Source organism: Gymnoscopelus braueri (assembly GCF_963280865.1).
Source record: "Gymnoscopelus braueri genome assembly, chromosome: 10".
NCBI classification, from domain to species: domain Eukaryota; kingdom Metazoa; phylum Chordata; class Actinopteri; order Myctophiformes; family Myctophidae; genus Gymnoscopelus; species Gymnoscopelus braueri.
In genome coordinates this window covers 38,483,901-38,509,396 of record NC_137611.1, presented here as the reverse complement: position 1 = coordinate 38,509,396, position 25,496 = coordinate 38,483,901, and the positions used below count along the sequence as shown (strand labels likewise).

At 41.0% G+C, this 25,496-nt stretch overlaps 1 protein-coding gene across 2 annotated transcripts; it reads left to right on the top strand.

The window, feature by feature from the left end:
* The first annotated feature begins 559 nt into the window (after positions 1-559).
* usp33 (ubiquitin specific peptidase 33) lies at positions 560-25,264 on the top strand. Of its 2 annotated transcripts, XM_080439017.1 has the most exons (24): positions 560-724; positions 4,134-4,232; positions 4,487-4,540; positions 4,746-4,808; positions 8,556-8,705; positions 9,048-9,156; positions 9,533-9,602; positions 11,207-11,320; positions 11,687-11,765; positions 13,136-13,577; positions 14,107-14,247; positions 15,134-15,249; positions 15,804-15,976; positions 16,320-16,390; positions 16,511-16,544; positions 16,664-16,709; positions 16,840-17,020; positions 18,466-18,592; positions 18,789-18,958; positions 21,455-21,536; positions 22,018-22,126; positions 22,859-22,961; positions 23,316-23,384; positions 24,030-25,264. In XM_080439017.1, exons 2-24 carry the CDS (start codon positions 4,149-4,151, stop codon positions 24,185-24,187), a joined length of 2,745 nt encoding a protein of 914 aa, XP_080295143.1. In that variant the 5' UTR covers positions 560-724; positions 4,134-4,148; the 3' UTR covers positions 24,188-25,264. The 2 variants fall into 2 exon arrangements, with proteins under 2 accessions (XP_080295143.1, XP_080295144.1); XM_080439018.1 differs by lacking the exons at positions 22,018-22,126; positions 22,859-22,961; positions 23,316-23,384; positions 24,030-25,264 and adding an exon at positions 19,801-19,913 and having other exon boundaries at positions 21,455-21,531.
* Positions 25,265-25,496: the final 232 nt, after the last annotated feature.

The window sequence follows — 25,496 nt, the reverse complement described above, 5'->3', positions numbered from 1 at the left end:
TCTACAGTGTGTGTGTATATATATATATATATATATATATATATATATATATATATATATATATATATGAGGGCGGGGCAACTGTAGTAACCACCAGTGTTGCCATGTCTTTTTATTATAAGCGACTTTAGGCTTGTTTTTCAGTAAAGTTGCTTGTAAATAATTGGTTAGTTTCGTTTTTTTGGGCTTGTTTCTAAAGTGTAGTTGCTTATTTGAGCTTGTTTCCTAATGTTGTTTAAACCAGTGGTTCTCAAACATTGTCATGTCAAGGACCCCCCAAATTAATATGTATTTGCTCCAGGGACCCCCATACAAGATTTGTGTTATAATGTTTCAAAAATATTCCAAATGTTTCACATTTTTCTTACATTCTTCTTTGAAAATAGCAGATCTACAAACTCACAAAGAGTCGCATCGCGAGACGTTGTGAACTTGTAGATCGGCTATAGATGTTGAAAGTGCTCATGTGGCCCATAGTTGCTACTTTTGGTCTTGTTTTCATAGACCTGGTTGCTTGTTTCTCTCGCAAGATGTGGCAACCAGACCAGACCAGTGACCACCTGGAAGGAAGTTGAACGAAATGAACGGATTATGTGACTGTGCGCTCTTTAAATAAAAAATAATAATATAATAATAACGTGTATTAAATAATAACGCCTTGCATGTGTGTTTCCAGTCACCGCGAACAAGTTGGACAAGGCTTATATTTCTTCCTACTGTGCAGGTAAGGGTTTTATTTCAACTAAAAGCTGCGGACTGCAGGCGATAGCTAACGTTATTAGCTTCTTGGCTAGCGAGTTGCTAACGTCCACCCAGTGTTGCCAGATTATGCGAGAGAAATAAGCAATCAGGTCTATGAAAACAAGCTCAAAAGAAGCTAAAATAGCCGATCTACAAGTTCACAACGCGTCACGAGCTTGTAGATATGCCATTTTCAATAGAGTTATTAAGAAGGTAATTTCGGAGCATTTTTTTTTAACTTTTTAACACAATTCCTTGGCACAACATATTTTAAGTTGCGGGGTCTGTGGACAAATACATATTAATATGGGGGTCCTTGACATGACAATGTTTGGGAACCACTGGTTTAAACAACATTAGGAAACAAGCCCAAATAAGCAACTACACTTTAGAAACAAGCCCAAAAAACCGCAACCACCAATATTTACAAGCAACTTTACAGAAAAAGAAGTCCAAAGTGGCTTATAATAAACGGACATGGCAACGCTGCGTCCACCGTGCTAACGAGCTGTCAGACGACTGACAGCTCGTTAGCACGTTAGCATTTTAGCACTTGAAAAGAGACCAAAGCAAAGCCATTGATTCAGTCGATTGATAGATCATCTAGTAGTGAATAAGCGGAAGGCTAACACAAGCTGGTGCTTCTTGAGCTATTCAACAACCAACCGGTGTTATCTTTACGGTCTGTAGTCATAATTGCATCATTAACTAACGCGTGCTACTATAGTAACCGTTGGGGCTAATGTTATGTACAGCATTTTTGCAAGCTTATTATTTCCAAGTCAAGCTGAACTGCAGAATGCTTCTTTAAACACATCTGATCGTAGCAGTTGACACTGTAAGACTAATAATGATGGACATGAGTGTGATACAACACAGCCCTGCTGCTGGGTCTGTCTGGGTCAACGCCCCACCACCACCATCAGCAGTGGTGGGAAAAGTACTCACATTTTTCTCACAAGTATCAATACTGCAATGTAGACATACTCTGTTACTGTTAAGTAAAAGTCCGGAATTCAAAATTTACTTGAGTAAAAGTACAAAAGTGTTGGTATCAAAATATACTTAAAGTACAGAAGTAAAAGTACTCATTATGCAGGATGTCCCATTTCACAAGTTAAAAATGTATAAACAATTATTGGAAATAGCAGATCTATAAGCTCTACTGAGCTTGTAGATAGGCTATTTTCAAATGGCCGAATTATATCTAGGGCTGAACTGGTTCATCAATGTATGTTTTGTGATAATAATCTAAATCTGCAAGGTAACCAAAGCTGTCAAATAATTGTAGTGGAGTAAAAAGTATAATATTTGCCTTTGAGATGAAGTGGAGTAGAAGTACAAGTATTGAAAATTGGAAATACTGAAGAAAGTAAAAATTACCTCAAAATTGGACTTGAGTACAGTACTTGAGTAAATGTACTTTACACCACTGACCATCAGTGGATCAGTTTATTTTGTAAGAAGAGAGAAAGCGGTGTGTGAAATCATAGCTTGGAATAATAGCTTCTAACATAACTGGAGGTCTTTGTTATCAAACGTAGAAGAAAGTGAAATGGTTCTCTTGTTCTTCCCGAGCCAAGACTGGCTTCTTCTTAACACTCGTAGTGATTGAGATTCCCCTGCCTTGTACAAGCTGTATCCTGTATGTTAACACTGCTTTTCCACTGTTGAAAAGCAGTGTTAGCTTTCAGAGTGGCTATATTAGTGGGACTATTATTGTAATGGATACTGCTGACGAGAATATCATGGTCTGAGATAGATAGATGCACCCCTCTACAATTCAGAGACGATTATGGAAGGCTGTGTCTTGGCTTTTTTGCTAAGGACATTGATTTGTCCAGGAGTTGATTTGTCGTGTGTGCGTGTGCGTGTGTGTGTGTGTGTGTGTGTGTGTGTGTGTGTACATGCATGTGCTTGCTGTAATGCATGTGTAGGCAACTGCAGTAATCAGACAGACAGTGTTGGTTAATCGATGGGGCTACAGATAGCTTCGCTGAGTTGAGGAAACAGGTTTATTGATTTGTACAGGACTGGACATGACCTGTAACTGAGCTGAGGTTTATTTTCCTCTTAATATCGTTCTCCCAAATGACCTGTTAATAAACAGGTATAAGGTAAGCTGTATGTACAATATTCTCCAAATTATGACAGAGCACTAATGTCAACATCTGAAGAATATGCACTTGTGAACAGAGTTTGGCATTGACTCGAGTAGGCAAAATATTCGATAAGCTCCAGTTCGCTGTAAAGGGAAATCCTTGCTAGTCTAGGCCCAAACAAGGAAGGTTTATTCGATGACATTCAGGGAAGGGCTTTTTGTTGACAGGTGGCTTGGTAACTCCCTGAATCACATGGAAGTAATGGAACACTAAAGAATGATACAATCTAACAAGGAGGTTGTTGTCATCATGGCCTTGACACTGAATCACCCAATGACAAGCACAATGTCAATGGCAAGACATCACTGCAGCCTTGGAGAGAGTTAGTTCAAGATAAAAGGACCAATAGCTTATCACAAGTTACAAGTCTAAGGACCATTCCAGTCACAAGAAAAACGTATTCAAACAGAAAGTATCAGTTAGTGGTGATATCAAATTAATGATACCAATCATGTATGGTGGCCAATGAACAGATGATTAGTTATTGGAGAATGGTGGACCTGACTTGACAGTATTGTATGATTAATTTGAGATGTGCACATGTTAACCATTTAGCAAATGTACAGTAATTGAATATTTTTCCTTTTCTTGTAAGTGTGTTGTGAGTGTGTTATAAATTGTATCGTCATACATTTTCAGTGTTATTTCATTTGTTGAGGGACTTCTATAAAATATTCTTGTTAGTAAGTGTAACGGTTTTGAACAACTTCCTCCGCATCACACTCGAACATTCTCCCAGATCCCAGAGCCTCACATAGGTCTGATTTCCACTCAAATATGCTTTCTGAGAGACATGCTGCTATTATGCATGTCAGTCAAATAAGCCTCAGCATATATGCTTATTGCTTGATCCAGATCATTTGCTCATGATGTGATGCTTGGCTTATCTATTGGCTGTAAAGGGAGGAAGTTGTCACTAGACAGATGTGAAAAACTTAAAACGTATAGAATCTGGTGGAGTCTCAGGTTGCAGCAGCCTGATAATTTTGCTTGTCTGGTCTGTTCCTTGGAACTCTTCTGACAGAATATATCCTGTATCGGATGTGGCACTGGGCTATATTTGCCATTTCCTCCTTTGATGGGCAATGAAGAGAAGTGCTGTATTTCATGTTCCTCATTTGTTTGACAATGAAAAGCAGCACTGTTGATTTCCTGTGTACTAAATATCTTTTTTTAAATCTTTGTCTCTCTCTGTCTCTCTCTCTCTCTGCCTGTCTGTCTGTCTTATAGACCTGCCAGTGAGCGATGCCATCGGGGTCCAGCTGTGACTGTCCCCACCTGGAGTGTGTAGGGGAGATCACCAAGGACGAACTCATTCAGAAATCCCATGTAAGTGTCCGTTGCCATGGGCCTGTTAATTGGACTACTTATCGCACATTTCTTTGTTTACATCTGGTAAGGACAATCAGTTCACCAACACTAAATGTAACCAAGGAAGATATGCCAACATAATCTATAAAAGTGATTATGCTCATACCCTCCCTTGATCACGTTTCTCTTAACCACACTGACTGCAGTCTCTTCAGTTTATTTATTTTTGAGAATCATGGCTGTGATTTAACTTAAGAATGTTTGTTTTCTAGGGCCAGTGCCAGGATTGCAAAGTCGGAGGACCGAATCTATGGGCGTGTCTAGAGGTGAGAAGGCAGGGCTCATCACAATATAATGGAGGACTAAGCACAGCTTTGCTGGTCAGGGAAACAACTTGTACATGCTACAAGATGAATGAACTGGGAGACAGGGAAACAGTTTGAAATACTGGCTCCTGATTCTTGGTGTTGTAGGAAAGATTGTTTTAACAGCCCCGTTGTCTGTGTGTCTTTCCTGTCTGTCTCTCTCCAGAATGGCTGTCCGTACGTAGGTTGTGGAGAATCTCACACTGACCACAGCACTGTCCACTCACAGGTAAGAGATGCCTTACCGTAGTAATGTAGTGAAAACAAACTCAATATGCAGATGATAACACACATGACAGGACAGAGAGGAGGTGTATGGGTTTACAATTACTTTATTTAATACCTTTGGTGTTGGCAAATGGACAATTATTGTACATAGTATTTGATTAAATAAACTTGCAAAGTTTGTATTGGCATGGCATTATGTTCTCATTCCTTGCAACTTAAGACATGCAAGTGTGTTCTTGTGATATTTTCATTTCGTGAAGATGAATGTGGTTTAACCCATTCAATCCGGGAACGCATCTGTGTCATTTTAGATTTCTTTGCCTATTCAAAAATAGCAGATATACAAGCTCATACAAGCTTGTAGATCTGCAATTTTTTTGAAAAATCGTGAAAATGTGTGCAAATCTTTGAATATAAACTTTTTAAAGCGAACATTTTAAAATCAAATCTTTGCTTCTTGTGGGGGTCTTTTTTTAAACTGTTAGGATTTAGAAGACATTTGTAGAATCCCCAAAAGAAAAAATTTGAGTTCGCTTGAAAAAATATATATTCAAAGATTTGCATTTTTGAATAGCCAAAGTATAAGATAATGGTTAAAGTGGTTAAAATCTAAAGTGGCACATGCTTTCCCGGTCTTAATGGGTTAAAAGATGGACTAGAGAGGGGCATGTCGTTATTTAACGGAGGCAGCGGGAGACACAGATGAAGAACGAAGGAAAGCCCCGTGGCTGTAAATAGGAATAACATTATCTCCCTCAGTGTTACAGTAGGTTGATTTTTTTTCATCCCTTTCTCCAGGATCAAACAGTAGTGCCATAGCAGGCTTTTAGCCGGTGCAGTGCACGTGTTGTGGAAAGTACACCCTACTAGCCATCTAAAAATCCAGTTGAACTTCAGTTTTGGATCATTCATAATTAATCCCTATTCCTGTATTCCAGAGGGAGGTGGGGGGGTCAGTACTACTCTCGGCTCAATGCAGTATCAACCCCTCCTCTTTTCACTCAATCTTTTATTCAGCCTCTGGGATTAATGCCGTTGACCCCAAAAGGGCTGAAGAGGGTTCAGTGAAAAAGTGAAAGATGAGAAGAGTGAATTAAAGTTAAATATGTATTTGTCATACCATACAAATTGCTTGCCATTTGTGTCCATGTGCTCAGGATAATCAAAGGGCATTACGTACACATAATACATACAGTATATCCCTGAACAATATATATAGTGACACAATGTGCAGTATGACCACATTAGAAAAAGAAAATTACAAGCTGAATAAACGCAGTGAAAGCAACATTATTTTTTTCACTCTGCTGAGAAACAAAATGTTCACAGTCCAAACCACTATCAATAATAAGGCAGTTTTAATCGTGTATTCATTTGAAACAATGATGGACCTTAGCACTGGTAATTTTTTTTAAAGGAGTAGTTCACCCAAAAATGACTTCATTTCTATCAATTACACACCCCATGAAGCCTGATTTCACGTAGATGTTTAGTTTTTGTCGCATTCCTAAGCCAATTTATTTGATGACCGGGTCATCGGTCAATAGGAGACTCTTTGAGTCTCTTTGAGTCTCTTATTCAATAGGAGACTCAGTAAGCGACTCTTTGAGTCTCCAGTCATCAAATTATTGGCTTAGGAATGCGACAAAAGCAAAATACTTTTTTGGGGTGAACTACTCCTTTAAGGATGGTTGGTACAGTAAGGTTTCAGACCAGACCAGAGTCCATCAATATTGCACCTGTTCATCCTCAATTCTCTATACCAATGTTCCTAGAGCAGGCAGCAACACTTTTCTATTTTTCAGGATGTAACCCTTTAAAGGCAGGAGGCAATGCTTAGTTAGCGCTCCAGAACCCTGAGGGTAGGGGAAATGTTTGAATCTCTTGACTATGTAATGAAGAAAAGACTGCTTCTGGGACATATCTGTGAGAGATAAAATGAGAAAATGGGCTTCAGATAGTCAGGCTAATGAACAGAATATTTTATAGTCTTCAACTCGATGGAGATGAGGGTGGATCGGCTAATTTCAGATCCTAAACCTGCTGTAGTTTTGGTTGGAAACAATTGACACTTTAAAAGAATCATTCACAATAATTAAAGATGCACTATGTAACTGTCCTGTTCTAACCCCGGATTTGAACCCGGGAAAATGTTACTACTGAGTTAATAGAGCCTGCCTGCTTGCTCAGGGGAGAAATTGAATGTGTCAAGCCAGAAACGGGATTGTCTCAAAGGTCGTGTCCAACCTAGACACAGAATCTAATGTTTCAATAGAAGAGCAGGGAGACCAAATACAACCACCCCAGTTGTATAAGTTATACACAAAACTTAATAGAGCTTTAATTATTAACAAAAAAGCAGAACAACATTACATGGCTCAAAGATAAGACCTAGACAGATAATAACACACCCATAAACCTACAAGATGCATCTAGGGTTTGACTGATATGGGCTCTTGAAGGCCAATACCAATATTGCTATTTTTATATTCATGCTGTCAAAATCTGAAACTTTGTTTCAACATTGTGCTAAACTGCTACTCTCTTGCTTCAATCAGTGTCCCAGAGAATTCTTAAAGATCCCATAAACCTGGTTGACATTTCTAAAATTACACAGAGTAGCTTTTGACTTTGCATTCAACCTAAAGAAAATTACGGCTGTCACAATTACGGCTGTTTAAAAAAAAAATATATCAAACTAGAATAGATGTTGGATATACAGTAGGACTACATGAGAAAACAAAGTATTTTGTAATGCTGAATACTTTAATTGTGAAGAGATTTTTCTGCCTAATATATTTTTTTATTGTATGGGAAAAAAATAAGCTAATGTTTAGAACTGAGTCTATAATGATATTATCTGATGTGTCACTTGAATTGTTGGTCAAGGATAGTTTACAACACCAGAAAACCATTATTAGGTAGTCATTGGAAACACCATTCCTTTGGGAAAACGACAAAGTTGACTCCATTTGAAAATGTGACTCAACGTCGTGATTTCATTTTACACAAGCTGCCATGCGAGACAGCTTTATTGGAGTAAAATGAAACACACAAAAAACAAACTAATATTAGTCTCCTGGCGGGTAAAAGGGGCCTCCATAAATAATTTAAGCAGAGGACTTTTCATGGCTTTTCATGGTCTGGTGTGTCCCCCAGCTTCGCTCCACATTGCTTGGCTCTGCCCTGCCCAACTGTGCAAAAGGCTAATGCATCCAGCCCCCCTGATGAATAATGCAGGGCCCGCTGTTCTGCTGCTACTGCTCATGTTCGCTCTCCTGCCTGCCTGCCAGGCTGCTGGTGTCTGTCTGAGCAGCGGTGGGTCAGCAGAAGCAGAACACACACGGCACGTTTCCCATGGTATTACCGTCCATCCACACACTCTTCCTCCTCCCCTGTCATGTGTAATCAGAGCTGCATGGCTCCGAATGCAGTGGCCTGTCGCCTGGTTGTGGTTTCGTTCTGTTTTTCCGGCAGATGTGTTTTCATGTTGCGTGAAATAATATTACGCTGAGATTTGTTTTAGACTTTGTTCTTCGTACGTGGGGTAAGGTGTTGGTAGGGTGTTTATACTGAATGCGTAAACAATTGAGAGCACAGCGTTGTTTACAGAAGAAAACCATGCATCATTAAAATTATTTATACTAATTCATTTGAATAAATTGATAAAAACTGCCTTTTTAATGGGGTTCAGGTTGTACTGTATATCCAGTCTAATCAGCAAACGTCTTTCCAACCCTGTGTACAGGACACGCGGCACAACCTGACGGTGAACTTGACCACGCTGCGGGTGTGGTGCTACGCCTGTGGCAAGGAAGTATTCCTGGAGCGTAAACTGGGCCCTCGCTCACCCCTCGCCAACAGCAAGTCCCTCCCCTCTCCACAGAACAACTGTCAAGTAAGCATTTAGCTTGTATACATATATTTGGTTACGTACTCGTTATTGTCTTTTGTTTTCATGGCCAGTGTTCAAAAGCCAGCTCTCTAGCACAAGGGATAACCGTGCAAGATCCGGTGCATTTGTAAATGCACAACACACACCTTTTCATGCTGCATGTTTGCAGTCGCTCAGTTACATAACTTTGTTTTCTCTCACTCAATTGCAAAGCTGCCTGATAAGGAATGCCACGGCTATGTGCTGAGTCATTGTTTTGAATTGTCATATGAATCGTCATATCTTCACGTGTCTCGAGTTGATAAGGTGCGTCTGATAAGGTGTGTGTTGGGTGTGTTCTTGTAGGACAACAGCAGGACCCCAGGGAGCCCGACGTCTCTGAGAGTGCCCCCTAATGGCAGCTGTGAGGACCTGGACATGGAGACAGAGGAGGAGGATGAACTGCGTACCAGAGGTCAGCAGAAAAGCATCTGTGCGCCAGTCTTATGTCTGGGTTGTCTTCCGTTGTTCAAAAGTAATGTTTGTATGATGGAGACATGCATTGAATGAGTTGTTCAAAGGCTGTGTCTAATAGAGTCCTTGGTACAGTAGATCAATGGATGGACAGTAATGCTAGCATTTCCACTGTCAATAGTTTAATATTTATGTGCACCTGTCCTGCACCAGTCTCTTAATGTTGATGAATGAATGTTGTCAGTTTATAGTTAGAGGAATAGTCTGGCCTTTAGAATGAATTGTTTGTTGTACTTGCAGAATGCTATGCATCCACACCGTGATGCTGATGCCATGTCTGTATCTGAGAGCTTGTTCTCTCCTGTCCTCTTCCTCAGGCCTGACGGGGTTGAAGAACATAGGCAACACCTGTTACATGAACGCTGCTCTCCAGGCCCTGTCCAACTGGTGAGACACATCTCTGCCTCCTGTCAGCTCATGTCCCGTCTTCTCCCCTTGCGCCTGCACCTCTTCCTCAATGGTTCCTCTCTCACACTTGCACCACCATGACTTGCTCCTCTGTTTCCCCTCATTTCAATGGCCACTTGGCCTCCCTCGTTCTCGCCTGTGAAAAATGACCACCGCTGAGCTCATGCGGGAGAGCAAAGGCTGAGTACAAATGGCTGCACTACACCATCTGAGATGACAGAAATGGCCCTTTGTATATCCCTGTAGGCTCCTTGTTGCAGTTGATCTTCAGCCTTTTCTTCTTTTCCCTTTGTGCTTCATTAGATCCTCTTTCTCCTTGCTGTCTCTGACTGTTACACCCCTCTACCCCTGCCCCCTTTCTTTACTGTTTTAGTCCCAGGCCACTGGGTGTTTTTTCTTCTTATTTTTTTTCTCATTATTGTCATTAGATTACCTTGCCTTTTGATTCATTCTTTATGATTGGGGCATCCGTGTGGCCTCTTTTATTGGTTCCTTCTGCAGAGCTGCTCTCTCACCTCTATTATGATATTATTTCAGCCTGGGCCGAGCACTGTTCCTCAATTTCTTATTTTTATGTATTTATTCTTCGTTTTCATTATGGATCTGAACAGTTAAATCCTCAGTATAGTTGACCATTACAGATCAATTTCTGATCTGTAATGAGTTTAATTAAAAATTTATTTAACTGTTTAAGAACTCATTCCTTCATATTCACATTCACTGTTTTCCAGAAATATTTACATAGATGAAAAGAAAAAAATAATGAAAAAAAAGTCAGGGATGTGGGTCAAAATTTGCAATCTAAATCAAGTTCCCAAAATAAAAGAGAACTGAGTCATGAAACTGCAGAAGGAGAGACCTTTTTTATGTATGCTTGTTAAGTTGTTCCTGGGAGCGCTGGATTATTATGCAGGCAGCTAGAGCACAGTTTCTCCATGCAAGGGAAAATTCCATGCCTCATTAATTTTGTATGTTCTTTTTAGCAAAGTGATTTCTACTCTATATCTTTTGAGACAGAGGCTCTATCTCAAATTAAATCCCCACAGCAATTTCTCTTTTCGTACGCTTAGCCAAATCCCCTAATTTTCTTCTCACAGTGGAGTCCTCATTACTTTAGTCAGTCCCTCCAGAAAGCAGGGATTTGGCTTTATTTGGCTCTTCTTTTTCTTTGACCACAAATATCCCAAAGCATGCTATTTGTTTTGCCATCATGACTTCAAAGCCCATATTTATAACTTGGCTTTTGAATTACAATTCTTTTCTGTCGACAGACTTTGTTTACCAGTGAGTTTATTAGTCTTTTTGCTATACAGTAGATTTGTTCTCTGTCTGTCCGAGGTGTTGTCCGGAGCATACCCCATATACATTTTGGGAAGGCGATGTGTCATGTACGAAAAGCAGGTCACTTTGACCATAAAAACACAATCACAATCACTGCCTCTTTTGATGGGGAAAATTTTCAGAGCCAGTCACTACATAGCACAAAACTCCTGGACTAACCAGGGAGGGAACTTATTTGGTGCAGACATTTCATCAATTTGTTTACTTCTCTGTTCTGTTCTGTCCTTTCCTGTCCTGTACAGCCCGCCCTTAACACAGTTCTTTCTTGAATGTGGTGGCCTGGTGAGGACGGACAAGAAGCCTGCACTCTGCAAGAGTTACCAGAAACTAGTGTCAGACCTCTGGCACAAGAACAGGTTGGCTGCCTTTTCTCATCTGTCTTCCAGACTCAGCCCATGAATTTTGTCTGCTTTACGACCTTCAATGATTCATGTCCGTAAACTGGAAAACAAATTATAGGGGTGATGCATATTGCAGTTGCCATAGAAAAAATCTAGTTTTTACTTGGTTTGAAGATGTACATGTATTATCTTTTATATGTAGAGTAAGGTTTTAAGGAAATGCCCTAGAGCCTATGTCCTTTAAACAATAGTATTATTTTTGTAAGTATAATTATCATAATCAAATGTTTTGTCTGGTTTTCAAAAAACTTTTGAATTGTGTTTTCAAGCAACAGCAGTGTTAGTGGTGCTGTTTGAGCAAGCTCTTGTGTGGTGTTGCAGGCCCTCCTATGTGGTCCCCACCAACCTGTTCCAGGGGATCAAGTCTGTCAACCCCATGTTCCGAGGATATTCCCAGCAGGTGGGTTTTATCAGCATGGTGAAGTAAATACACAAAAAGTGCTTGTGTCACCAGAGATTGTAGCAGATTCAAGGCACACTTCTTTTTCACAGTCATTGCCTCTCACACAACCTTTCACACATAATTAATTCACTCACGGAAAGTAAAGGTAAATTGCTCAATTTGATTTTGGCTGTGACGTGTAAGCAGTGTTTTATAAATAACATATACATGGTACATAGTATAAAGGATTTTTTAAGCTGCTACACAGAAGCAAGCCCGGTCTACCTTCAATGTCAGTAAATCTCATACTTACAAGCCTGAACAGACACGATAAAGGGGCCCAATTTTCTCTCTGCTTGCCAGTGTTTGTGCAAAGGACTTAACTGGGGAATATTCATTCGTTACACCACGGTAGGCTGCACAGCCTTGGAATTAGCATCTTCATGAATGAAGTAACACTGAAAATCCTGGGAGAGGGAAGTTCACTTGGCTAGACCGGCTGATTAGGTGTCTAACGTTCCTGAATTTTGATTATACTTTCACAAGCATTGGGTTTCACACATTGTATGGTGTCAATGTGGACTAAACAAAGGCAAAGTGGATGTTATTTATGATATGGAAATACATTCAGGGTGGTTAAATAAAAGGTTTTTGCCCACTGGCGATAGTGGTTGTTAGATTTAAACTTGCCACTGTCACTTTCACTATTCTACCAATCAGACAACATCTTTACACTAGAATAGGAACTCAATGATGGCTGAGTTACCTGCCAAAGTGGCTGATAGGTTAGACAATATTAACCAGCTACAACTGAAATAACTATATTTGACCTGTATACTTTTAATTACACTAGTACAGTACAGTAGATGAATCCTTATACATGTTATGTGTATTTTGATCAATAGATTCTGAGCTGTATATAATTTGACCTTTATCACGTATATACAGTAACAGTACAATTCTTGTGCCTTGTAGAATTAATGCTTTATGCATATTTTCTTACTTTTGCTTTTCCTCACATGAACCCTAACATCATGTGGCTAAAATAGCCAATCTACAAGTTCACAACGCGTGACAATGTTGTAAGCTTGTAGAACGGCTATTTTCGACCCTTTTTTGTGTAGAGGGGAAAAGGAGCAGACCAAGTATAGACCCCTGGGGGACTCCAGTCAATGAAGAATATAGGATTTAAAGTGGTCAACGATAAATAAACTGCATTTGGAGGAAGCGTGCACAAAATAATTTCACCCAGTCCTTTATACCTATTGTAAGCTTGTGATGTGACAATGGAGTTGAAGTTAAAATGTAGCAGCATTTGGCTAGACTTCATCCCCAACCCTCCTCAGTATAGCTGCTAACGAACGTAAATTTTCCCCTGTGGCTCCCAGGACTCGCAGGAGTTCCTGCGCTGTCTGATGGACCAGCTGCACGAGGAACTCAAGGAGCTGCAGCATGAGCCCGAAGACCAATCGAACAGCATCACCATGGAGGAAGTCCACGATGATGACAACCGCAGCCAGTCGGACAACGACTTTCAGTCGTGCGAGTCCTGTGGCAGCAGCGACCGAGCTGACAATGAGGTGCGCTGTGGCGGCGGGGAAGGGAGGGCGAAGGGCGAGACCAATGAGGCAGAGATGTTCATTCCTGATCAGGACATTCAGGCCAACCGCGAGTGGCAGAAGGATAAGAATATGATTAATGACCTGTACCGCTGCGGGGGAGCTGGCGGGAGCTCTGGGGGAGACTTGGACAAAGATGTCGACACCACCAATGAGACCACACCCATTATCAGTAGCCAGGGGGCGATCAAGGTCCAGGGCAGGACCACAGGTAAATGGCTTTGTTTACCACATCACATATCTCTAACCTTGAAGACAAGTGGATGTCATACATCTGTCCTTTTTTGAGAATCTCTTATCAAAATGTGTATGCTTATAATGTGCCATGAAAAAGCCCATTCAAGTTTATCTGACTTGGCCAGGCGGTTGGAGATCTCCGCCTACTGATACGTATGGTGACATGTAAATTCAGTGTAGTGGCTGAAACTGTGTAGAAACAATTCAGAGACTTTAGGGCGTTTTTTCATATTGGGACAGTATCGGGACTGGTTTCCAAAGCAGTAGGCATAGATTTGTTAGCGGTTTTCTCCGCTCTTCTAGCCTGTGAATTGAATAGATTTCCCCCGAGTCTGGGACCCAGATGTATCGGTAAGCAAAGATCTTCAATTGTCTGGCTATGTGAGACTACATTCAAGTTGTCCCAGAACTTAAACGGATGTCTTTGTTCTGTCTTCCACTCCATATTATCCCTCCAAGCTACTTCCTGTCTCACCCAGGCCTTTTTGTCTGCTTTCCACTAGACTCATTCCCAGACATCCAGGTGTCCAGCACGATCCGACCGCAGAGCCCGGTCCCCATGGATGGACACCATCCAAAAATGTCCTGCAGCCCTCCGAAAGCTTCCTCCGGCTGGCCTAGCCTCAGCTCTGCTCACAAGAAAGGTACTGAGCATCAGGCAGCATATGGGAAGTAAATGAGAGTTCAGAATAGGGCTTTCACCGACTAGTCGACTAGTCGACTAGTATAACCACTAGTCGACTCTGTTGGTACTAGTCGAATAGTTGGAGAAAAAAAAAAAAAAAAGGTTTTTTTTTTTTTTTTTTTTTAATGCCATAGTAATGGCCCGTCTTACTATTATTATTATCCTCCTGACTTTATTTTTTATCAAAAGGGGGTCAAAAGTATGCCCAATAAAAGCCTATTATTGGGCAATGGGGATCCTTGGAGACGCTGCTGTGGTGCTGTGCCAGAAGCGCTTCCCTTAAAACGCCATAAAAATAAGGGCAGGAGGATAATAATAATAGTAATATAGTAGTAGGATGGCATTAAAACAATGCCCCCCCTAAAAATAAAAAATAAAAAATAAACTTTTTTTTTTTTAAATTTTTTTTTTAATGTTAATTTCGACTAGTCGACTAGTCAACTACTAATTGGTCAAAACAGTCGACTCACACAAATCATTAGTTGTGAATGCCCTAGTTCAGAATGAGTCACTTTATAATTTATTTTATTTTATTATATATTTACTATAAATGCCCCGGGTGTTTCGGCAATGTTTTTGGAGATCCATACTGACACAATTGGACTTAACATTCTGTGCAAGGAAACAACACCGGATATATAGTAGGATGAGTCATGATATACATTAAACATAAGTCAGGTGGATTCAGGATTAGATTAATGTGTTTCCCATAACGCATCGTCAAGCTTTACTGTTCCTTGTGATCTAAGGGGCACAAAACACACAGTCAAGTCGCAGCCTTGAGTGATGTGTGAAGTGTTGCATTAAATTGCTTGAATCACTCTCCCTTCTCTGCCTCTCCGTAGCAATGACCACCTACAATCCGCCAAAGAGTAAACGCCAGAAGAAGTACCGCAGTGTCATCTCAGACGTATTTGACGGCACCATTGTCAGCTCGGTTCAGTGCCTCACCTGTGATCGGGTAAGTGTAGACATTAACTAACAATAGATTAGGGTTAGGTTTAGGGCAGAATTGTTGTTGTGAGATGACAGAAACATGAAGAGTGACACCATGTAGTAGAGGTACAGGACAGTGTATTAGGCCATTAGAATTACTACATTATTACACAACAGCTACAAGGACAGGCTTCTCTTAAAGGGGGAACTTTGTCATATTTAACTTAAATTCTATTGTTCTGTTGTGAGGAGTATGAAGTGTAAAAATCAAGACTCAAAACTTGACTGTGTCTTATGTGCTGAGTGCATACCCTGGAAAATCTTGTATGTAAAATTTGTTGAAAATGCGTCATTTTACATTGGCTGGGGTAGCTTTTCCTGGCCCACAGCATTGGCATGTAGAACGCACTGGAAAGTGTAGTTTCTGCTATTCACATGTACTCCTTGGAATAAAACGATAGGATGTAGGTTAAATACCAGATACCGTCCCCTTTCACCACTACAGTAAGCCATCTATGGGCACCATTCTTCCAGTAAGTCAAACGCTAACTAACTACCTGTGTGCCCCATGCATCTCAGGTGTCAGTGACCTTGGAGAACTTCCAGGACATCTCACTGCCTATCCCAGGGAAAGAGGACCTGGCCAAGCTCCACTCTGCCACCCACCCGAACTCCCTGGTCAAAGCTGGCTCATGTGGAGAGGCCTACGCACCACAGGGCTGGATCTCATTTGTCATGGAATACATTAAGAGGTTTGTTTATTACACTTGTTTACACCACATTGATAAGTCATGGGAGACAGTGCTTAGCATATGGCTCCCTTTATAAAGTGTTCTAAAGTATATTTTGTTTAAAACATTTACAATGACCTTGTTTTAGGAGCTTAAGATGTCAGGCATGGCCCTCGATCTCCTCTGGGCCACATAGTCCCTATTTTCGCTAGGTTCCTGCATTTAGTTCCTGTACCATGAAGCACCCACAGTCATTCTCAGGCCTTAGCCTACTTTGTTCTTGCTTCTGGGGCCATGGTCCTTTCTGATCTTCCCTCTGTCTGACCAATCCGCCTCCATGTCTGTCGTGTGTCTGCTATTTCAGCTGGTTCTGGGGTCCAGTGGTCACATTACAAGACTGTTTGGCAGCCTTCTTTGCCAGAGACGAGCTAAAAGGTGAGCGAGTGGACCTCACTTTGTGTTATGCCCTGTGTGTGCAAAGCTATGTGGCCAATGTATCGATTCTAAACAAATTATTCAGAATAAATGTTTGAACAAATATGTTGTGTTTTTCAGGAGACAACATGTATAGCTGTGAAAAATGCAAGAAGTGAGTAAAGTGTCCGTTTTGAGTATTGAATCATGAGTAATATTTTATCATCTGAAAGCGCTAACTTGTATCGATATGGTTCTTAACAATTGCTGATTTTCTTTTATTCCCACGTCTAGATTACGAAATGGAGTCAAATTCTGCAAAGTGCAAAATTTACCAGAGGTACAGCATGCAGACACATCCAGCATTGGATTGCACTTGTAGCAGTTCAATGAAGCAGACTTTTTATGGGACGTTTTATATGACTTACACCAGACATATATGAAATAAAACCTCTGTTCCCCTGTCCCAGATCCTGTGTGTCCATTTGAAGCGTTTCCGACATGAGCTGATGTTCTCTACCAAGATAGGAACCCACGTCTCGTTCCCCCTGGAGGGCTTGGATCTGCAGCCCTTCCTGGCTAAGGACAGCTCTTCCCAGACCACCACCTATGACCTGCTGTCTGTCATATGTCACCATGGCACTCCCAGCAGTAAGTGGGCAAAGCCACGAATATTTTACATGCAAGGCTAATGCTTTTTAACCAGAGTGATATACACGTGCAAGTGTAGAGTAAGCTTCAGTTCCTAGTTCACCAGATTTACAAGCAGGGTGGGAAGTTTACACAAGCCAAATGCTTGTCTCGCGTAGCCAGACGATATACCTGGTTATACATCTCTATTCAATGTAGTGACTAAAACTGTGTGGAAACAATTCTGAGATTTAAAAAGAAATAACTTTTAAATAAGACTTCAGGGTGGTCCTTCATATTAGGATAGTGATATGATTTATTTTAAAAGCATTGGGCGTAGGTTTGTCTGCGGTCATTTTCTCTGCTGTTGGACCAATACATTGAATTTAGATGTCATCAGACAGACATATCGGTAGCAGGAGCTCTCTGATCGTCTGGTGAAGCGAGACTAGCCAAATGCCGGTAAATTTCATTTGTTGTAGTCTGAAACAACAACCGCTTTGAGAGATAATGAATCATCAAGGGTTGTGTTCTAATTAAAAAAACATGTTTGGCCCATAATAGTGTAAGCGGCTGGTTAATCTTGTGATCCATCTGCCACTGTGGCCGGTGGACGAAAACTTGGCTGCTTGCTCAGGTTACAGGCAACCTACTGAACAAGGGCCAAAAATAAACTCAAACACAATTCAAACTACACAAGTGCACTCCTTGGAGCGCAGATCTCCGCCAGGCCGGGTTGACTACCCAGAGAGCTGTATGAGTCATGGGGTGCAGCCGCTGACATGAGGAAGCTGTGGGGTAAAATTGAGTTTGTGCGACGGACGGTGCAACTGTCTGCATTTGTGGCGCCCTCTATGGGCAGAAGTGAAAGTGGTTTTGGAGAGGTTTGCTGTGACAATTTGTCATTTTTTTGTAAAAAATAGGCCCAGCCCAGTACCGATTAGTATGTTTTGGCCAAAATCTGTTGTAATAGTTAAAAGTGTGTTTTGAAGAAAACGCAAAAAGTTGAAAATCCTGTTGGTTAAAATGGGCGTGGCCTATATGGAAAGTTGTGTAAAGGTTTGAGTGTACAGCCTGTGATTGAAGAGATATAGGCCAAAATGTGAATCAGCCTGTTATAGCGCCAACCCGAGGTCAATTAAAAGTATATGGGTAGAGTTTTTTTGGCCTACTGGGAGTGCATGGTTTCATGCCGATCGGTCCAGTGGTGCCTGAGATTAGCTCCTCACTGTCAGACCGACAGACAGACTCACTGGGATGAAAACATAATCCCTGACCCCAGCCGTTCCGGCCTGGCGGAGGTAATATGACTATTTAGTGGTGTTGACACAACTTCAGCTTTTTTTAAACTGTTTCCCATTTTTTGGGGTCAAGTTGGGGGAAATTACACCAGCTTTTAGACAGGTTTCAAATGTATTGAATTAATGAATGTATTGTCCTCACTCCCTTTCCTGGTCTAACCCCAGCTGGCCACTACATAGCATACAGCAGAAACGACCACAACAAATTGTGGTACGAGTTTGACGACCAGAGTGTGACTGAGGTTTCAGAGTCATGTGTCCAAAACTCTGAGGCCTACGTACTCTTCTACAAGTAAGACACTGTACTCATAATTCGTTCATTGTAATTTATTAAACAAATTAATTTAACAATATTTAACTTAAACCTTATTTCACAGCATTTTAGATGATGCACCGTGCTTTATCCCTAGAAATGTTTGACCTTTGATACAGCTTAAGACATCCATTTGAGCCCTCAGTTCAAGGTTTCTTGTCCTGTCCTGTTTCAGGAAGAGCAGTGAGGATGCGCTGAAGGAACGCAGGAGAGTGACAGGCCTACTCAACATGATGGAGCCCAGTCTACTGCAGTTTTACGTTTCGCGCCAGTGGATCAACAAGTTCAAGACCTTCGCCGAGCCAGGGCCCATCTCCAATGATGACTTCCTCTGCTCTCACGGAGGTACATGGTTGGGGCCGTGCAGTTATTCGCCTGGAAAATATTGAAATTGCAAAATTAACTACAAAGGCGCTGTGGGTTGCAGCCAGTAGCATTGACTGTAAATACATAGACACTGCATTGGTCACAAGAGTCGTACATCCACGTCACATGGGACACTTGCCATAACTCTACTGCAAAACTTTTTATGTTTTATGACCATTACTGCTACTATCTATGTAAGATACAGTGTTGAAACCCCACATTTTTCATTCAACCAAGTATCCTATTCCTATATCATAACTACGTGTCTGACATTTGTAACAAACCAAACTGTTTGAAAATTGGTTGTGAATTCAGCGAGTTATGATTACTTTACAGTAATTTTGCAGTGACCCCCTGCTTCAATAGACATACATGGCGAATACATGGATTAGGAGGCACAGCTTGCCCCTTCCCATATGGCAGCCGCATTGACGCATCACTCCAATGAACAGCAGCGGCCAATGCGGTGTCTACATATACTGTATCTATGGCCGGCAGGACCTGAGGAAAGTGCGGGGGAAATAGCATTCATACATCATACTTTTCACATTTGTGGTGCCCACTATGGGCAGAAGTAAAAGTGCTTTTGTAGGTAATTAATTACGGTAATGAATTAATAAAACAAAATTAAACATAATTACTGTAATGAGCTAAACCCCAGCGGTATGCATCACACAACCGCAGTAATACGGCTTTTGTTCCAGCCCTATGTGGAGACTGCAAGACATCTCCACTACACACTGATCTCTGCTGAGGATTTGTATCTATGCCAATGGCTGGAGAATACACCCTGCTCTTTCTCCTGGCCTTTCTGTGTCTAGATGAAGCTTTCAGTCAAATAGGGGTGGAGTCTAAAGGGATTTTGTGCAGATCATGGACTATTACTACTCTACTCAATCTCCCAGCATACAGGAGGTCCTGAAATTTGTGATAGGTACACATTTATATTACTTGTTCTGTCAGATAGGCAGCGTGGGCTACAGATCATGTTGACTCATCAAGTCTCAGTATTCAATTCAGTTCAGTTCATAGTTTTTTATTGTCCTGCGATGGAAACTCGATTTGCTGCAAGGGCCACAATAAAAACACGAAACAAATCCCAGACAGATACACCATGGTTGATATGACCAATGGCTTTGTGTACTGTTATAAAAAGTTTCTAAATGCTAAATGGTCTGCGTTTCTATAGTCCCTTTATCCAAAGTGCTTTACAATGTGCATTACATTCACAGATTCACACACCGACGGTGCTCATTAGGAGCAGTTGGGCAAATTAAACTTTTGGCCTAATGGTGGTGCTAGAGGATAGGCCATTGGGTCCGCAAAATAAAGAGAAGCCATCCTAAGGTGTTCCCAAATGTTCACAAAATGGATGGAAATGGATAGACCGATTGACATTGCCATCTTTAGAGCCCTGCCGGTTGCAAGGCTAAAAATGAATGACTAGTTTCCATGGTTACACTTTGCAGAATAAAAAACAATGGCATTTCTGCAATGGCACATCTCATCTACAGATTGAATGAGCAGCTTTCAAGCATGAAAGAGTAGACATAATGAGAGACGACACCAATCCTCTATATCTATATATCTATATCTATATATGCAAGTGGCAAGTGTGGCTGTGTGTTTGTCTGTTTGGTCTTCAAAAAGTTAAGGTTAGGTTTCGGTTTCATCTCCGGGTGTTGCCACATCCATGAAAAACCAAGCGGACCATCATGGGCTCTGGTGTTGCCAAATCATGTGCGAGAAACAAGCACCAGTGTTGCAATGAACGTCTACACGCTCTACTGTCTCTGTCTCCGATGTGGGGGCCCGACCCTCTAGCGGGTCTGTATAGTACTATACAGCTGTACAGTGATAGGGAACTTATTGAGGTTTTGCTTCAGCAGGGCTGATCTGTTTGTATTAATTTATCAGCTACTACCATGGCTAGGAATATAATGGATAGGAATGGAGGTGGAGAAAAAGTTGTGGCTGGAAAAATGCTAATTGGATCAAAATCAAGTTATTGGAGCCAAAGTCTTAATTAGACAAGTGAGAATGACAATTTTTTTGCACTTTTTCAGTTGGAAATGTTATTTTTACAAGCAAGAAACTGTGAGGGTTTATTTGTCACTGCTGTGCTCATACATGTACAAGCAGTGAAATGCTAGTGTGGCAACGATAATACTGGATAAGATATGAAAAAGAAAGTAAAAATAAAAACAAGATAATAAGAATAACATAATACAATTACAAGTAAATACTAGCATGTTGCACAACACATTGAAGCATAAAATAGGCATTGGGCAAGTGGAGCCAATTATGAAAACTGGAAATAATTTGCCATGCAATGTTGAAATCTCAATAATGGCATCAGACATGAGATCAAAGTCTGAGCCAAATATCTGTAATAGAGTTTTTTTTTGTCCAACTGCTCTACCCATCTTGTGCAGCTCTCGTGCATCTTATTGAAACTCTTCTCTAATTTATCAGGTGTGCCTCCCAACAAAGCAGCGTTCATCGATGATCTGGCTGTGATGCTGCCTCAGAATGTGTGGGATCATCTTTACAGCAGGTAGCTGATGCCACATGCTCTTCTAACTTTAAGACATCTCCAGATCGTAATTTCAATTAAAATAATTGATTTTCCATGTGATCTTGACAATTTTTTTACCCTTTTGTTACATGTAGGTGGTCAATCCCAAATTTCACCAGCTTTGATATTCCCCCCACCCCCCCAACAACAACAACAACAACAACAAACAAACAAACAAACAAACAACAACAACAAAACAATAGAACATACAAGTAATGGCTGGGCCCAATTAGCTGGTAGAGTTGAATTTCCTAGCTCCCGGCTAGGGGTCTGGTATTATTTCGCTGTCTTGTTTTAATGTTGTTGTTTTAATGCTTACGCTTTTGTGTATAAAGACTTTGAATTGCCTTCTGTTGAAATGTGTTGTACAAATAAACTTGCCTTGCCTATAATTCTCAGAGTTAGACATTCTTTGGCTTTGAACTGGGCTGTGAGTGTAATTGTTCCCTTCTCTCTGCAGATATGGAGGTGGACCGGCTGTCAACCACCTGTATGTTTGCCACACATGCCAGACGGAGATAGATAAACTGGAGAAACGACGAAAGACAGAGCTAGACATGTTTGTCCGGGTACAGACTCCTGGCTAAAAACACACACAAAATATCTTTTGGCATCTTTTTTTGTAGGCATTTATATGTTTTATTACAGATAGATCAGTGTAGAGAGACACAAAGATAGGGGTCGGATTCAAACCTGGGTCCTCGCACTCACAGTGGTCTTGAGTCACCCCATTACAGCTATACCAGTTGATAGGCTGCTGTCTGCGTTGGCACTCTCCATCACAGCGGAGATGAGAGGTGTGATCCTGATGAAACCCTCATCATTAATGTATAGGGGCTGATGCAGCAGGGAGCTGTTGTCCGGCTGTCCACATGCATGTGCGCACACACACACACACACACGTACACGTACACACACACACACACACACACACACACACACACACACACACACACACACACACACACACACACACACACACACACACACACACACACACACACACACACACACACACACACACACACACACACACATTTAATGTCTATATTACACAATGTCTGTAGAGTGAGTTTATAAGAGAGACAGGCAGAGACAGAATGAACGTGGTAGAGCATGTCTTATAATTGTAACAACTAAGAGAGAATTTATTTTGGTCTTCCATCTCCTCACCTCCCCTCTTGATCCCTTCACCCTCACACACTTTTGTTCCCAACCCACACCAATACCTCCCTTTTCTCCTCCACTCAACTCCTCCCTCCCCCTCGTTCCTCTCTCTTCTCTCCCTCATCTCCCCACAGCTGAACAAGGCGTTCCAGGAGGAGGAGTCTCCAGTGGTCATATACTGCATCAGCATGCAGTGGTTTCGGGAGTGGGAGGGTTTTGTTAAAGGAAAGGACAATGGTGAGTGGACGGAGGTCTTGTCTCTGCCCCTAAATAAGTACCTACTGCTTCTGCTGTCAAAATGTATGACATTTTCTCTCACATGTCCCCAACTTTTACTTCTATTGCTTCGTACTGTCATATCTGTATTGAGTTTAAATCCTGTGTCCACAAACTGCTTTCTGTAATGTCTGCTCCTTTAATATCAACATCTCTCTGTAGTGACAAGGGAGCAGAAATCGAAAAGACTGAAACGTTTGACGTTTGGGCTAATTGCATTCAGTTACAATTATTGTTAGGAATAGAACTCTACATCAGGTGTGCATAATGTGCGATATTGACCCGTTCTTTCATTCTCTTTTTGTTTTGTTGAAGATCCACCAGGGTCAATTGATAACTCCAAGATCGCAATCAACAAGAATGGCCACATAACACTCAAACAAGGTACTGTAACGCAGGCTTTTGATTTTTTTCTGGTGTTTACTTTCTGGATGGTGTATTCAAGGAATGATTGTGTTTTCTGGAGTGATTGGATTAGAATTGGTCATGTTTGCCAGCAACAGAGGCTGTGATTGTGTTTTTAGCCTGGGTAGTGGATGATTGTGTCTCTTTCTGACACTGGCAGGCTACACATGAATTTACCAGATTTTTGGTTGGGCAAGCAACATAACTACCTGTGTACTAACTGTGTATATATGTAGATATCTTTAGATTTTTCTTCCTTTCCTGAAAACAACAAAATGATGGTGCTTGTGAAAAAGCATGTGATTTCACCCACTGATTTACACTTGTAAACCTGTGATGTGACAATAAAACTAATTTTGATTCTGATTCAAATTGCAAAATAATATGAATCTGTGTCTGAAGGCCAGGGGAGAAAAGGCTAAATGGCTTAAGCAACACTAAGAAAGATATACTTCCAAGCTACAGCAGAAACTTGGTCAAAGACGTAAACAGGAACAAACAGAAATGCATGTTAAGAGAGCAGGAAAAGAACAATTAATGGTGAAGCTGGATAGGCTATGCTGTGTTGGAGCTTTAGAAGTGTAAATATTAATCATATTGAACTGTACCGTATTGTGCTCACAGGAGCTGACTCTGGGCAGATTTCTGAGGAGACGTGGAACTTCCTTCACTCCATCCACGGCGGAGGCCCGGTGGTAACACTACGCCCTAATGTCAGTCACCAGGAAACAGAAACTTCGCAGTCTGAAGAGAAGATAGAGGTGGAGACCCGCTCTGTGTAGCGACACGCCCCAAGAGAAAACGACAACACAAAAAACATTTAAGAAAAAATGCCTTTTTTTGCACTTGACTTTTATTTCAAAAGCATTCGAGTAAAGGACTCATCTTTACTGCTATATGGCAGCCTTTAACGCCTGAGGGAAATAACATGTCTGAAAAAGGTTTGTCATGTTGTACATATCTGTATAAAGACCTCTTACATTTCTATTAGCACTGTAGTATACATTTTGGGATGTTTCCAGAACCGAGCATTAAAATTAATGTGCAGCTAATGATTTCACTGAATGCCACATTTTCTTTTTCTCTTGACCAAATGAACAAATGTGTCCATGTGTCTTGCTATTCGTGATGAATCACAATGCATCTTGTTGTAGATATTGACATGATTTTCCTGTTGTGAAAGAATACTGTCCAAATGAATGGTTAGATTAGCAGGAATTCTGGCAACTTTAAGTGACAAAAATCATAAGGTTATCAAGGGACTAATAACTAAGTAGTCTCAGGAACGAGTTTTGTGTTTTGCACTGTACTGTTGACTGGCTAAGTGGCATGCTCACACAAATGAATGGTTTTGTATTTGAATGTACCATTATAGTACATGGGTCTGTGGCCCCAGCACTTGGTTATTTATCCCTAAAGGGTGTGACTTACTATGATGTTAATAGGTTATTATTTTTATTTTGTTTTTGTAGAAAATATGTGGCAGACAGATTCTTATGAGACTGCATGCTTTGATGAAACTTAGTCACACAGCAACTGAAAACCCAGCTGAACATCACATTTAATTGCATGCAATAATGCAAAGCTGCTCAAAATGTATACACAATCACATTCTGCGACTATCAAAACTTTAACATGTAGAGATGCATAAATGGCATTTCATGTAATCGGCATTGTTGTCATCAACAATTAATCGAAGGCATTAACTTATGTGTAAGGGCATGGTGTTGCTTATACTGTGTTGATGAATGTGTGGGAGCATATGCTGTACTACTAGAAATCCATATTGCATTATGGATATCTCCTGACAAAAAGAAAATCTGTCCTGGTTTCTGCTGGCTGATACTATTAAAACGAAATGAAAATATATTTCCGTCAATAGTTTTGATTGTTGTGACCTACTCATTGACTATGGAATAGCCTACAGCAATGGTATTGCAATTTCAAGGTCTCCCTTTAACTCTGACAGTATGAGTATACAAATGGCCATTTGGTTCCATTTGTATACTGTCAGACTTGTAAGGGTCTATTTAGTCCCCCCTAAAGGAACCCAGAGAGTCCCTGGAATCCACTGACCTACTGTACGTAGTA

Excerpts from the sequence above, each read along its gene's own strand:
- usp33 (XM_080439017.1), top strand. The coding sequence starts at position 4,149 with ATGCCATCGGGGTCCAGCTGTGACTGTCCCCACCTGGAGTGTGTAGGG. Across the intron at positions 16,710-16,839 it reads AAGTGCAAAATTTACCAGAG|ATCCTGTGTGTCCATTTGAA; the intron begins GTACAGCATGCA and ends CCCCTGTCCCAG. Across the intron at positions 23,385-24,029 it reads CCACATAACACTCAAACAAG|GAGCTGACTCTGGGCAGATT; the intron begins GTACTGTAACGC and ends TTGTGCTCACAG.